General features: G+C 59.3%; 1 protein-coding gene across 1 annotated transcript in view; it reads left to right on the top strand.

The window, feature by feature from the left end:
- The window catches only part of ITGB2 (integrin subunit beta 2), a 42,867-nt gene that overhangs the window by 22,828 nt on the left and 5,122 nt on the right, over positions 1-14,917 (top strand). The window contains exons 6-12 of the mRNA XM_003823822.5: positions 2,369-2,539; positions 4,186-4,427; positions 5,444-5,599; positions 6,759-6,854; positions 10,712-10,801; positions 12,215-12,355; positions 13,767-13,954. Of these exons, the coding sequence (XP_003823870.2) occupies positions 2,369-2,539; positions 4,186-4,427; positions 5,444-5,599; positions 6,759-6,854; positions 10,712-10,801; positions 12,215-12,355; positions 13,767-13,954 (1,084 nt within the window). The remainder of the gene's footprint in view (positions 1-2,368; positions 2,540-4,185; positions 4,428-5,443; positions 5,600-6,758; positions 6,855-10,711; positions 10,802-12,214; positions 12,356-13,766; positions 13,955-14,917) is intronic.

Here is a 14,917-nt window from a genome sequence, read left to right as displayed (position 1 = left end):
GGAAGCCCAGGTCAGCGGCCACTGAGTTAGCCTTGGGGCAGAGTGGCCCAGGGTGCAGGCGGCCAGGTGACAGCCAGCAGCAGCCGGGAGGGAGGCGGCTGGGAGACAGTGAGGGATGGGGCCGAGCCAGTGGGGAGGTCCTGCAGGAGCAGGGGCCAGGTGTCCCTGGGGGCAGCAGGGGACAAAACCCCACCCTGGTGGTAGGGTCAGGCCTGCCCCTTGCTGCCCCGTGAGCAGGCACAAGCCCCTTCGTGCTGGAACCTCCACCTCTGACCTCAAACTTGAGGGCCTGGCCCTGTGGCCCCTGGAGGCAGCTCTGATGTATTTTCCCCACGCCCCACTTCACAGTGAGGAAACTGAGGCTGACAGAGGTGTTGCCTGTGGCCAGAGTTTGTGCAGCTCTGTGGTGCTGGAGGTGTCAGGAAGGATCGTCCTGGAGGGTGGGGGTGCGCCTGAATGGGGGCATCCTTGTGCCGTGGGGAAGGGTGGGGGAGTGGCTGCCCACGGCCTGGCATGCATCCCCACTGTGCAGGGGGCAAATGCGGTGGCCTCTGGGAGGGCACAAGTGAGCTCGGGTGGGTGCAGGTGAGGGTCGGCAAGCTCGGGTGAGCACCAGAGAGAGATCTTAACAGCACCCCAGGGCCACAGGCTCCCAGAGCAGGGCGGCAGGATCTGGGAAGGGACTGTCCTCTCGCGGGGTCCTGGCCCTACCCCCGCAGCCTGCTGGCCCTTCGCTGAGCCTCCACTCTGGAAGGGAAGGGACGGGGCTCCTTGGTCAGCCACCAAAGGCCTAAGTCTGTGCCCTTTGACTGCAGCACGGCCACACTGCTCGTGGGGACATGGTCTTGGCTGCCTCCTCCATGTCGCTGCAGACGCCGCACAGCCCCCAAAGCCAAACACATTTACTGTCTGGCCCTTCATAGAAAGTGCTTGGGGTCCTTGGCCCAGAGGCCAAGTGAAGCCTCTGAGGGCTGCAAGGCACAGCAGGGCGAGGGCCAGGGCCAGGAGTGCCGGGTGTGAATGTGGGTGAGTGTGTGTGTGTGTGAGCACGTGTGTGTGGTGTGTGTGTATGCATGGTGTGTGTGGTATGTATGTGTTTAGCATTGTGTGGGGTGTGTGTATACGTGTGGCATGTGTGTGTATGGGTGTGAATGCATGTGTGTGGCATGTGTATATGTGTGTGGCATGCATGTGTATGTGAGTGCATGTGTGTGGTGTATGTGCGTGAGTGCATGTGTGTGTGTTTGGTGTGTGTATGTGTGTGCGAGTGTGTGTGCGTGCATGTGGTGTGTTTGTGTATATGAACAAGTACATGTAGTATGTGTGCTTTGTGTCTGGTGTTGTGTATGAGTGTGTGGTGTGTGTGTTTGCGTGCATATGTGGTGGTTGGTGTTTGTGGTGTGTGTGCATATTTGTGGTGTGTTTGCTGTGTGTGGGTGCCATGTGCGTGTATATGTGGGTGTGTGTGTGCTACGTGTGACTGTGTGTGCATGAGGTATATTTGTGTGTGAGTATTGTGTGTGTGCATATATGTGGGTGTGTATGCCATGTGTGACTGTGGGTGCATGTGGTGTATTTATGTGTAGGAGTGCGTGTGTGTGTGTCTGTGTGGAGGGGCACATACCCTTTCTCCCAGGGCGTGGCAGCAGGCAGGTTGGGGGTGGAGTGGGGCTCTGCACTTGTCCTGCCGCCCAGGGGGGCTGAAGGCTGGAGGGTGGGGCAGAGGGGACAGGCTTCGTCACCCTCCCTCCTTGCTCATTCATTAACATGATGTGTGTTTATGGAGAGCTGACTTGTACCAGGCACGGTCTGGGAGCCAGGGACACAGGCTGGTTGCGGTGACAGGTAAACAGACAGTTACACAACCGCACGTGTGACTGAGATGCAGGCGAGCGGAAGTCCAGGGCTGGGATGGAGAAAGGGGCCTCCTGGGGACGGCCCGCGTGGGCCTTGCTGGGAAGTGCCAGGTTCGTGTGATGCCTGTCTATGTGGCTGCTGATGAGGGCGCCCGTGGGACTGCAGGCATGGGGCCCGGTTAGGTGTGAGCCCAGGTGAGCCGCTGGCACTCTCAATGAAAGGCGTCCCCAGTGTCGCTGGCGTCAACTCTAAGCACCCCAGGCGGGTTTCAGTGTCACTGCGAGGCACATGCCTGCATCCGGGAGTCATGTCCTTCCTCTGAAACTCCAGCCTGCCTGGACATCCTGTGTCTGGTCCTCAGCTCTCCTGCCAGGCGGGGAGAGGGGAGGTCAGGAGGATTTGGGGGCTGGAGGAGAGGGTGCCAGTGCACAGCCCGCTCGGGGCCACACGCCCCCAGACACCCTGTGTGAGATGTGAGGTGTGGCTCCTTTTGTTCTGTCCCCACCGGCAGGCCAGGCAGCAGCGTTCAACGTGACCTTCCGGCGGGCCAAGGGCTACCCCATCGACCTGTACTACCTGATGGACCTCTCCTACTCCATGCTTGATGACCTCAGGAATGTCAAGAAGCTGGGGGGCGACCTGCTACGGGCCCTCAACGAGATCACCGAGTCCGGCCGCATTGGTGAGGCCCAGGCACTGCAGGACAAAACCCAGTCCTTTCCCAGGCCCCAGCCACTAAGGCCAGGTGCTGCAGGGCGAGGCCCAGTCCTTTCCCAGACCCTGGCCACTCCTGCCTGTGGCCCACACACCTCCTCGCACTCAGGTCCCCAGGGTAGATCTGGGGGCCCCAGATGCAGGTCCCCCCAGGGCATCCACAGGGCTGCAGTCGGCCTGCCTCCCTGCCAGGGGCCACACCCAGTCCCTGGCTCCCCAACACTTGTAGACGTTGTCCAGCCCTCCACTTCCCCTTCCATCTTCTACTTCCTTTATTTATTTCTTGGTATGTTTAAAACACAAAATTCTGACAGTGCCAATTATTAAACTTTAAAGACCACAACACATATAGACGGCACAGCGACGGCAGCGCTGAAGAAACCACACAGCAAGCTCTGCTGGGCCAAGGGCTCCGCTCTACACCAGCACTGCCTCGCCACAGAGCAAGTCTCCAGCACACGTGTGCGTCAGTCACAGCGCATGTCTTCCCCGCCGGGCGTGGCTTCTCACATCGGCACTCTGCCACCTTCCCTACATGCGGGGATGCACACACGCACACTTACACACACACACACGCACGCAAATGCATGCTCACACACAAATGCACGCTCATGCACGTGAATGCACGCTCACACACAAATGCATGTTCACACATGCAATGCACACTCACACACAAATGCATGCTCACACATGCAAATGCACACTCACACATGAATGTATCCTCACATGCACAAATGGATGCTCACACACGCGAATGCATGCTCACACACAAAAGCACACTCAAACTCAAATGCACACACACGTGAATGGATGCTCACACACGTGAATGCTCACACACATGCTCAAACACACAAATGCATGCTCTCACATGTGAATGTATGCTCACACATGAATGTATGCTCACACGCAAATGCATGTTCACACACGCGAATGTATGCTCACATGCACAAATGCACGCTCACACACGTGAATGCATGCTCACACACAAATGCATGCACACACACGTGAATGCATGCTCACACTTGCATGTGCACACACATGCACACACATACACACGTGCAAGACCACATGTGCACACAGACATGCTCATGTGCACACTCATGATCACCCATGTATGTCTTCACTCACATGTATAAATCATACACAAACACACATGCCCACATATGTACCTGGTCACCTATGTGAACTAGGTGTGTCCATACCTGAACATGCTCACATGCATACAGGAATATGTGCACACACAGTTGTGCTACGCATGTACACACGCATGTTTACACATGCAGATGGCTGCACACACAGATACACATACGCACCTGTTCACATGCCCACATGTATACCTGGTCACACACATACATGCAGGAACACACATGCATACACTTATGCTCATGCATGTACATGATTGCACACTCCCAGGTTCACACACACGCCCACATACGTTCACATGCGTGCTTGCACAACGCACATGCTCACACACACACTCCACATGTGCCATCTTGCTTTCTCCACCTCCCTGCTAGGAGAGAGGAAACAGGCTTGCCCTCGTGCCCCTTTGAAGCTGGCCCTCCCACCTGGGCCCAGCCTGCCACCTCCCCAGCCCCTCCATGTGCCCTGCAGGCTTCGGGTCCTTCGTGGACAAGACCGTGCTGCCGTTCGTGAACACGCACCCTGATAAGCTGCGAAACCCATGCCCCAACAAGGAGAAGGAGTGCCAGCCCCCATTTGCCTTCAGGCACGTGCTGAAGCTGACCAACAACTCCAGCCAGTTTCAGACCGAGGTCGGGAAGCAGCTGATTTCCGGAAACCTGGATGCACCCGAGGGTGGGCTGGACGCCATGATGCAGGTCGCCGCCTGCCCGGTGAGGCCGCTGCCCCTGCTTGGGTCCCCACGTTCCCCCAGTGTGGGGGGCTCTGTCAGGCGCTGTGTGGGGGCAGGGGGGTACCCTGGCCGGCAGGTCGTCTAAGGGACTCCAGCCTGGGCCTGGGGAGAGCAGCTCCTCACCCTGCTGCTGCCCATGCAGGAAAGGGCAGGAGGAAGGGAGGGTGGCCACGAGGGCTTGAAAATCATGCGCTGATTTCATTGTTTGCTGTGAATTAAATTTGTGACCCTGGGCAAACCTTATGAAGCCTAAATATTTTGCGAGCGGCCAAGGGTGGAACAGGGCCGCTAGGCAGCAGGTCCCATGATTCCTGGGGTGGAACCACCCTCCTCCCTCCAGGCCGGGTGGGCGCTGGCTGCCCAGTGTGTGTCGCTCTCCACGTCCTGCCCACCCAGTTTGTGACTATCAGCCTAACAGAGCAGCCACAGTCCCTGGGCTATGTTGAGGCCACATGCACTGTCCTCCCCTCACAACCCACCTTAGCTCTCCTGCTTCCCTGCAGTCCCAGCGCAGACACACTGCTCACAAGTGTGAGGTCACAGCCTAGGACACGCACGGCCCCCACATGCGCCTGCCAGGGGCTGTCAATGGTGGACTCAAGGCCTGCTGGGCCCCTCAGGCTCGTTTTCCTCCGTGTTGCACTCGTTCTGCGTGTGGCCCATGCGTCTGTGAGGGTTTTTCCCCTTGGGGATGGTTTCCTGAGGGTTTGTTCCCAGCTCTGAAGTGCAGGGACCGCAGCCATGTCTGTCTCCTTGCCTTTCCACGTGTGCCTCCGCTCCCTGTGCCTCACACGTGCACGGGGTGTTTGAGGGCCGTTGTCTCCTCCTGGGCGTGGCGTCTGGGGGAACACAGCTGGGTCCCTGAGACCCAGGGGAAAGGGGGACCCACACCAGCCTCCGGGCCACCCCACCAGCTCTGCATCGTCTCCTCTGCTCCAGAGGGCTCGGTCTGGGAAACTGAGGCAGGTAACCCTGCCCCCCACGCCTTCTTCTCAGGAGGAAATCGGCTGGCGCAACGTCACGCGGCTGCTGGTGTTTGCCACCGATGACGGCTTCCATTTCGCGGGCGACGGGAAGCTGGGCGCCATCCTGACCCCCAACGACGGCCGCTGTCACCTGGAGGACAACTTGTACAAGAGGAGCAACGAATTCGTAAGTCCCCACCCTAGGCACCCGGGCACCACCTGGCAGGACACCACTGACGGAGGAGACAAGGGTGGGGTCTCCACCTGACAGAGCCTCCTTCTGACCCAAGGAGCAGATTCCTGAGGAAACTTCTGGAAGCCCCAAGTGGCAGCGTGGGGTCTCCCTGGACTGGCCTCAGGCCAGGGGAGGGTGGGGTTGGTGGGGGCAGCCAGGCTGAGGCCCGGCCTCGCCTTGTGGGACACCCAGGCCCTGTTGGTCTCCAGCCCCACTGCCCCCCTACCTGGGCTGACAGCTGCTGTGGAGGTATAGTAACCGCCCCCAGGCTACAGCTGCACCCTGCCGTCCCCGCCTCTGGCCAGGGTCCCATCCCCGAGCATCTGCCTCCTCCCCCTCCCGGCCTCCCCTGTACGTTCCCTGCTGCCCCTGAGTCCGCCTCCTCCAGTGTGGCCCCTCCCTGCCCCTATTGCCTGAGCTGGGTGAGGGGCTGCGGGGACCATGAGGAACATGCGGGGAGGGACAGAGGCGAGAAGGGGCCCAGGATGCACGGGGTTAGGATGAGCCTCTCTGCGGAGGCATCTCAATGGCTCAGAGGGGCCAGGACTTCTGGCTGGGATCAGCCGTGGGCCGAGAGGCAACCACCGGTCACAAGGGGCTTGTCCTCGCTAGCCGTGGTGCGACGCTCTTGCAGCCTGACGTCGTAGGCTCTGGGGGCCGCAAAGGACTTTAGAGATACAAGACTCAGGTCCTCTGCCGGGAGCCACAGACAGGGGAGGGACGGCCCTCGGGTCCCAGAACTCGGGTACGGAGAGCCGCACCTGACACTCATGGCCTCTGCCGAAACTGAGTGTCCCTCAGTGCGAAAGCAGGTCCACCGTGTGGGGAAGGCTGGGATTCTGCCCCCGTGGACATCCCCAGTCCCACGGTGAGACGCCTCAAATGCTGCTCATGCCTGGACTCTGAAAGCCCGAGTCTATGCACACGTTGCCCAGAGGGCGTGGCAGCTCTCTGCCCTGCACTCCTGTGTGGCAGCCTCTGCCTCTCCAGCCTTCCCCAGAGAGGGTTCGAAGCACGGGCAGGGCTGACGCTGAGCGGGGCAGACAGGGGCGGGTACCTGGAAGCCTTGTCCTGGACTCGGGGCCAACTGAGCAGGACCTCCTCTCTCCAGGACTACCCATCGGTGGGCCAGCTGGCGCACAAGCTGGCTGAAAACAACATCCAGCCCATCTTCGCGGTGACCAGTAGGATGGTGAAGACCTACGAGGTGAGTGCTGTCGGGTCCCGAGCATCCATTGGGTGGGGGCACGTTTCAGCCACGGGCCAGACCCAGCGCCACTGCAGGTCTGAGCGCCACCTCCGCATGCTGGGCATGTGAGCAACCAGCCGGCCCAGGTCACAGATCCCCCTAGGTGAGGAGCCCGAGGCTTCCCGTCGGGGACAGGACGCCTGCGTGTCGATAGGAGGAGGGATTCCTCCCCGTCCCTGAAACTCAGCTGTGTTAACAGCATGTCTTGGCATTGGTGATATTTCTGTTTTTTCCTGGAATACAACACAATTCTTTATTTTATGGAAACACACTTATTTTATGCTCACATACATTTGAACATCAACACTCTCCGTGAAGATAAAATTACACAAAAACGTTCACAAGCTTGGAGTGCGGAGTGGGATGAATTTCACGAAGGAAGCACAGCTGATAACCAGCCTCTGCTCCTAGAAGCAGAGGCCCCCAGTCAAACACGTTCATCCTGCATTTCCGCTGCTAGTGCCATGTGTTCAGCCTGAGCAGGTCAGTGCGTCAAGATGCTCAGGTGCTGTCGGGGTTCCCAAGACCTTTCTCAGGATCAGTGATTTGCGGGAAGGACTTGCAGAGCTCAGGAACCAGTAAACTCACAGTTACAGTTTATTGCAGAGCAGCCCCTCCTGGGTGCCAGCCGCTGCCCGAGGTGTGAGGATACAGACAAAAGTCAGCAAAGGTCAAAGGTGCACAGGAGAGAAACCAGGCACCAGCTCCCAGTGTCCCCTCCCTGCGGGGGTGTGGGCGGCGCTCCATCCTCCCAGCGATGACGTGTGGCCTCATGCACAGAACATGGTCCCTAGGGAGGCTCTCGAGCCTCGGCGTCTACTGGGGGTCAGTCACAGCGGCGCAGCTGACACCCCATGGCTGACCTCAGTCTCTAGCCCTCCAGAGGTCAAGCTGAAAACTGTCCAGGGCCCCACCCCAAATCACACTGTGGGACTATCCGGTGTGACCTGAGGCCCCAGGAACAATGACACCCCCATCGGGTAGGATGTACCAAGGGCTCAGAGGCCACCTCTCAGGAGCTCAGCCGGGGTCTACCACTCTTCGGCATGTGTGCGGTGTGGCCAGCCAGGCCTGCTGGGTGGAGCCTTGACTGCGTAACAGGGATTCACTAGAAGGAAGGAAACACTGCACGCCCTGCTGAAAGGAGCCTCCGCCCATAGCAGCCTGCACAGTGTGTGGCCCTGAGGCCACAGGGACAGAAGGACTGAGCTGGAGGAAGGAGGTGGTTGTCATTGTACTTTACACAGCCACGTGCCCCGTTCTTCAGGGTGGACAGGGCCCTGGGTGGCTCACCTCACACCCAGCTCTGTTACTCACCACAGGACGCCCTAGGCCCTTCCTTACCCCGAGCCCTCAGTTTCCTCATCTGTGAAAGGGGCAGTGGTGCCCGGCCGGCAGTGCGTCGTGGGTACTGAGCTCACCCACTCGGGGAATTCACAGAGCAGCCGCCCTAAAGGGCCCGATTACCCTCATCCGGACAGTGACCGACCTGCTGGCCATTCCAGGGCCATCACCGCCATCTTCTTCAAAATGGCACACGGGAAACCAGGGCCCCCGCTTCCCCCTGCCCGGGGCTCTGCCCAGCTGGGCAGCCTCACAGCCCCTGCCCTGCTGCTTAGGCTGAGGAGACATACTCGGGGTTTGGGGAAGGAAAGTGCCCGGGAGGGCCGCTGCTTTTGTAAAGTGCACATTTGCTGAACTACAGGGATCCATTGTCAGGCCCGTATCCCAGCTACAAGCTCAACCTCGTGGTGTGTTGGGGCCGACAGCGAGACCAGCGGTTCCTGCCATAGGTTCCCCGGGCTCTGGAGTGGGAGCAGGACCCTGCGGGAGACACGGGATGGGGGCAGGTGTCTGGGGGACCCTCCGAGTGGGCACCCAGAGCTGGTCAGGCTGCCGGGACAGTGGATCAGCGCAGGGCAGGGCTGGGGCTGGACATCCACGGAGACCACCTGCTGGTCAGGATGTCACAGCCCTGTGTCCCATCTGTAGGTGGCCATGATGGTCCCCTCCTCACCAGCAGTAGCAGGTCCCAATCCTTTGCCATTTGTCATGGCAGCCAGACTCTGGGCGATGGTGTGGCACCAGGGCCAGGCATTGGAGGCAGGTAGAGTGCACCCCATGCCTACTGCTGAGCCTTGGGGCACACAAGCCTTTCTCAGCCTTTCCTGGTCACCTTCGGGGGTGGTCAAGGCAACAGGCAGCGAGTGTGGACACACGTGCCACGCCCCCTCCGAGTGTGTTTCTGCACCAAGCGCACAGCAGGCTCAGCAGGACAGGATGTGGGAGGGCCCAGCTCTCCCAAGACAGGGATGGCCCCAGACTGGGACGGATGGAGGTGGGCGGTGGGTGCAGAGGAGGGTGGTGGCCAGGCTGTGACCGGCCCCAGGAGCTCCATGGAAGGGACTGCGTCCATTCAGGGCAGTCATGGGAGGGTTTGGGCGGGGAGGTGACCCGACCATCTGCTCCGTGTTCCTGGAAGGTGAAACGATGCCGCAATCTTCCATGAAAGGAGCTGAGCATGTGTGAGCGTGGGGGAGGCTGGCCGCGCCCCTGTGCATCTGGCCGGCCAGAACCGATGTCACCGGGCTGTTTAACACCCATGGAAACTCAGTAGAGTGCCCAGAGCCAATGGCTTCCTGGTGATTTTACTGTGATCCTCCCTCGTGGGGCTACTTCCGCCTAACACCTGTGTGGTGGTAGGAATTTCCTACCTGTGTGGTGGAAATTCTGGCCAACACTGGCCACCATGCACGTCCTCCCAACCCAGTGATGTTGCCAGCTTGAAATCCACCAGGCAGGATCACTCACACCAGAGGCAGGAGCACTCACACCACAGGCGGGAGCAGTCACACTGCAGGCGGGAGCACTCACACCGCAGGCGGGAGCACTCACACCGCAGGCGGGAACACTCACACCGCAGGCGGGAGGACTCACACAAGCCTGGACAATGCTGCAGCTCAGGGCTTTGCTTTCTTTTCTTATCCTCATGATGCAACAGTAAATTTTTTTTTATTTTTTATTTTATTTTATTTTATTTTATTTTATTGAGAGAGAGTTTTGCTCTTGTTGCCCAGGCTGGAGTGCCATGGTGTGATCTCAGCTCATTGCGACCTCCGCCTCCCGGGTTCTCCTGCCTCAGTCTCCTGAGTAGCTGGGCTTACAGGCGCCCACCACCATGCCCAGCTGATTTTTGTATTTTTAGTAGAGATGGGGTTTCACCATGTTGGCCAGGCTGGTCTCAAACTCCTGACCTCAGTGATCCACCCACTTTGGCCTCCTAAAGTGCTGGGATCACAGGCGTGAGCCACCATGCCTGGCCTGGGTTTTTTTTTTTTTTTTTTTTTTAGACAAGGTCTTGCTCTGTCGGCCAGGCTGGAGTGCAGTGGTGCGATCTCAGCTCACTGCAACCTCCACCTCCTGGGTTTAAGTGATCCTCCTGCCTCAGCCTCCCGAGTATCTGGGACTACAGGCATGTGACGCCACACCACTCTAATATTTGTTCTTTTTGTAGAGATGGGGTCTTCTTATGTTGCCCAGGCTGGTCCTGAACTCCTGGGCTCAGGCAACCTTCCCACATCGGCCTCCCGAGTACTGGGATTCCAGGCGTGGCCCCTGGGCAGCTCAGGGCTTTTACCCCCGAGAACCTCTTACCACACATCACTGACCACACACTCTGGGGACCAAGTGCAAAACTGCGCTGAGGACCGTCCCAGCCATTTTGCAGGTGCAAAAGCCCCTGGGGTGAGCCCAGTGCGTGGAGATGCCGTGGCACAGGTCCTAGCCGTGCCATGTCTGGTTTTCTTGCCCAACAGAAACTCACCGAGATCATCCCCAAGTCAGCCGTGGGGGAGCTGTCTGAGGACTCCAGCAATGTGGTCCATCTCATTAAGAATGCTTACAATGTGAGTCTCCTGCACCACTCAGCTGGGACCCATGGGGTGGCCAGCAATCTCCCCACTGCAGGTCAGCTCCTGCTGCAGGTCAGCAGGAGGGTGGTCTGGGAGGAAAGCCCCTGCCCCGTGGGGCAGCTGCAGCCTCCCGACCCGCCCTCGGGCCTCCAGGACACCCTGGCCTGGCACTTCCACGGGGAGCTCTGGGTCCTCTCTCGTTGATGTTGTGGGCGATGCTCCCTGAAACCCGAGCTCCGGACTCTTCATTCCAGACTTTTCTCTGCGGGTCTCTATGGAGAAGGGGGGTGGACAGCTCTGGTGGCAAACAGTGCAGCTGGGGCAGGAGGAGGACACAGGAAACCCCCACGGTGGACTTGGGCCCTGGGAAGACACCCTGGGGGGTGGAATTCCTCTTGCTCTGTTCACCTGTCCTGGGCAAGCTCCAGAGAAGCCCTCACCCCCTGAATTTCTCCCTGGTGCACGGCCCATCGAGCTGCACCCTGGGCTGCTCCCCTGGGGAGCCCATGGCCCTGGTGGACATAGGTAGGAATAGGTGCGCACTAGGTGCCACTCAGGGCCCCAGGCACCAGAGGTCCCGACTGCTCTGGAAATCTACCCCCAGGTGAGAGATGTTCTCAGAATTCTGGCCTGGATCCTTCTAGGCCAAAGGTCCTGCTGGCTTGAGGGAGCTCAGCACGTTAGCGCCTCCGACAAATGCTGGGTCATTGAATTAAACTGAAGGCCCGTGGAGGAGGTGCCATTTGCTTCTCGTAGCCTCCCGTGAGCCCCAAACCCCCAGAGCAGACCCTCCTGGGTGCCAGCCACTGCCCGAGGTGTTTCTGTCCTTACACAGAGGATGCAGGTGACGCCACTGCCCTGGCCATTCACCCGATGCCCCTATGAACCTGTTCCTCTGCCTCCTCTCAATTTCCGTCTGTCTCTCAGTCTTTGTCTCTCTTTCTCTGTCTCTCTCTGTCTCTGCCCCATCTCTGTCTGTCTCTGTCTCTGCCTCTCTCTGTTTCTCTCCATCTCTCTGTCTCTGGCTCTGGCTCTGCCCATCTCTGTCTGTCTCTGCCTCTCTCTGTTTCTCCCTATCTCTCTTATCGCTTGAACAATTTATGCAGCTCCTGCCCTGTGCTAGGTCCTGGGGACTCAAGGCTGAGGAGCAGCAGAAGCTCCCATCCCTGAGTCTCACACCCTGGCTCCATGCTAGTCCCTGTGGTCGGGCTGTCTCGAGGGCAGGACTGTGGCCCTGGCAGCCCTGCCATCCTCAGCACATCCTGCTGTGCTCTCCTCTGTGTCATTAGCTGACACTGGGGACTTGCGGGGAGAGCAGAAGTGGAGACGGGTCTAAACCACTGGGCCAGGCAGGGCCAGGACAACAGAAACACTCGCCCCCTAAGAGTAACCGCTCTCTGCCCGCAGAAACTCTCCTCCAGGGTCTTCCTGGATCACAACGCCCTCCCCGACACCCTGAAAGTCACCTATGACTCCTTCTGCAGCAATGGAGTGACGCACAGGAACCAGCCCAGAGGTGACTGTGATGGCGTGCAGATCAATGTCCCGGTGAGCCTGGCCACAAGGGTCCCCATCTCAGCTTGCTGAGGGGCTCTGGAGACAGCCAGAAGGAGCCAGGGTCCCCATCCCAGCACACTGAGGGGTCCTGGGGACAGCCAGAAGGAGCCAGGGTCCCCATCCCAGCACTCTGATGGGGGAAGGGAGGGGCACACAGGCATCAGAGGCTGTCTGGGAGCAGGCAGCATCCACTGGCAGGTCCCTGTTTCTTTCCTTCACCTCCTCTCTGCCGAGGCCAGACGCTTTCCTTGTGAAGCTGATGTCAGGAACGTCAGTGAGAGGGTGCCGGGAGGGTGCTTCTCAGTGAGAGGGTGCTGGGAGGGTTCTTCACACACGCCTTGGCCCAAGAGTCCTACTCATCAACCTGGAGCCCCAAATCCCTGGGTCAGGCCACTGCAGACTGAGGGATGGAGTGATGGCTGCACCCCCTGGGGGCAGACGCCGGACACACAGAACAGGCACAAACGGCAAACCTGGGTAGGGTTAGTTGTCATGATTTTCTGCGTGTTTCATTCTGTTTTTTTGACAGAAACATTAAGGCATGGGCCACACAGGTGGTTAGGAATGGACACTGAGTTCCTTCCCTAATCTTTCAGGTTTAAGTTTATTATCCAATCATTTGTTGTTTTTTTTTGTTTTTTGTTTTTTGTGTTGTTTTTTTTTTGCTAGCTGTGAAATAATATTCAGTAAGACACTTGCTTTCATTGCATTTTCTTAATATGACTTTGGAATTCCTCCAAACATGTTTCTTCGTAAATGCTGCCTGTGGATTTTTTTTTTTTTTTTTTTTTTTTGAGATGGAGTTTCGTTCTGTCGCCCAGGCTGGAGTGCACTGGTGCGATCTCGGCTCACTACAATCCAAGTGATTCTCCTGACTCAGCCTCCTGAGTAGCTGGGACTACAGGCGTGTGCCACCACGCTCGGCTAATTTTTGTATTTTTAGTAGAGACAGACTTTCGCCATGTTGGCCAGGCTGGTCTCGAACTCTTGACCTCAGATGATCCACCCGCCTCAGCCTCCCACAGTGCTGGGATTACAGGCGTGAGCCGCGGCGCCCGGCCGTCCCATGGATTCTCACCAGAACGTTTCCCTCATGTTGGGTGGTCCGAGTGGGAGTGTGCTCAGCTTATCCTGATTTGCTGTCTGCGTGTCACATGTCTCTGCTGATGTGTGGCCGGGGAGATCCTGGTGCCGGCCAGCGCGGGAGTGCGGGCAGAGCACCTCCTTGCCGGCTGACTTCGGCTCTCGGATCTGAGCATGAGCTCTTCCTGCTCCTGGTCACCCCTTCCTCCCCACGCTGAACCCCCCAGGACCCCTGCAGAGGCCAGGAGGTGAGGGTTGGGAGCCGGGCTGCCACCCTGGCCGCCGAGGGTCCCCACCTGAGCCCAGCACTGCCCTGCAGATCACCTTCCAGGTGAAGGTCACGGCCACAGAGTGTATCCAGGAGCAGTCGTTTGTCATCCGGGCGCTGGGCTTCACGGACATAGTGACCGTGCGGGTCCTTCCCCAGTGCGAGTGCCGGTGCTGGGACCAGAGCAGAGACCGCAGCCTCTGCCATGGCAAGGGCTTCTTGGAGTGCGGCATCTGCAGGTGAGGCGGGCGCAGGTCCCTGTTGAACCATCCCCAAGCCCCACCCCACAGGGCAGGTGTCAGCAGGCAAGTCGGGCACAGGTCTCCATGAAGCCTCCCCCAGCCCCACACCAGAGGGCAGGTGTCTGCAGGCGAGGCGGGCGCAGGTCTCTGTGAAGTCTCCACCAGCCCCACCCCACAGGGCAGGTGTCTGCAGGTGAGGTGGGCGCAGGTCTCCGTGAAGTCTCCCCCAGCCCCACCCCACAGGGCAGGTGTCGGCAGGTGAGGTGGGTGCAGGTGGCTCCATCCCTTCCCCCACCCCACGGAGCAGGCATCCTGGGGGCCCCCTTCTGCAGGAGGTGGGGAGATTTGGGATTGGAACCCAGAACCCCTCGGCAAGCCCTCACCCGTGCTCCTGAGCCAGGGCACCAGCAATGCCAGCCTGTACTCTACACTCTCTGGCCATGGAGGACCCAAGGCAGGGGACTTGTGGGCAGGAGGACCCCCTCACCAGAGGATGGAGGCCGATCTCAGGGGCACAAGGAGTCCCCGCTGGGCATGCCCATGGCCTTGAGTGGGTCACTTTCTCTGCCCGACCTTCCTTGACCCTAGGAGCTGGCTTCTCTCTGACCTTGGGGACCCAAGGCCATCAGGCTGGCAGCCCTGGGGCATGGGTAGCTAGAGAGCCTCCTGGGACAGGTGACGGCTTCTGGGAGCCTGGGCCGCATAGGCCACCTCTCGGGCGTGCACACCCCCTGCCAGGCGTGGGCACCCCACCTCAGGGAGAAGTGGGGGACAGGTGGACCCAGTGGGGATGTTCACATGGCACTCAGCCAGGCGGCCTGCCCGGGGGCTGGATGGCTGTCCCCCTTTCCTTGCTTGCCTGGCCAGAGCTGCTAGGCCGACCTCCCAGGACTCTGCCCCCTTTGCTCTGGTCACCTCCTCCCCTGTCCTGACCGCGGTGCCAATCCACATCCTGGTGGC

The sequence above is a fragment of the Pan paniscus genome, chromosome 22, assembly GCF_029289425.2.
Source record: "Pan paniscus chromosome 22, NHGRI_mPanPan1-v2.0_pri, whole genome shotgun sequence".
In the NCBI taxonomy this organism is placed as follows: domain Eukaryota; kingdom Metazoa; phylum Chordata; class Mammalia; order Primates; family Hominidae; genus Pan; species Pan paniscus.
The sequence above is the reverse complement of the archived record's forward strand: the minus strand, read 5'-3'. Positions and strand labels throughout refer to the sequence as shown.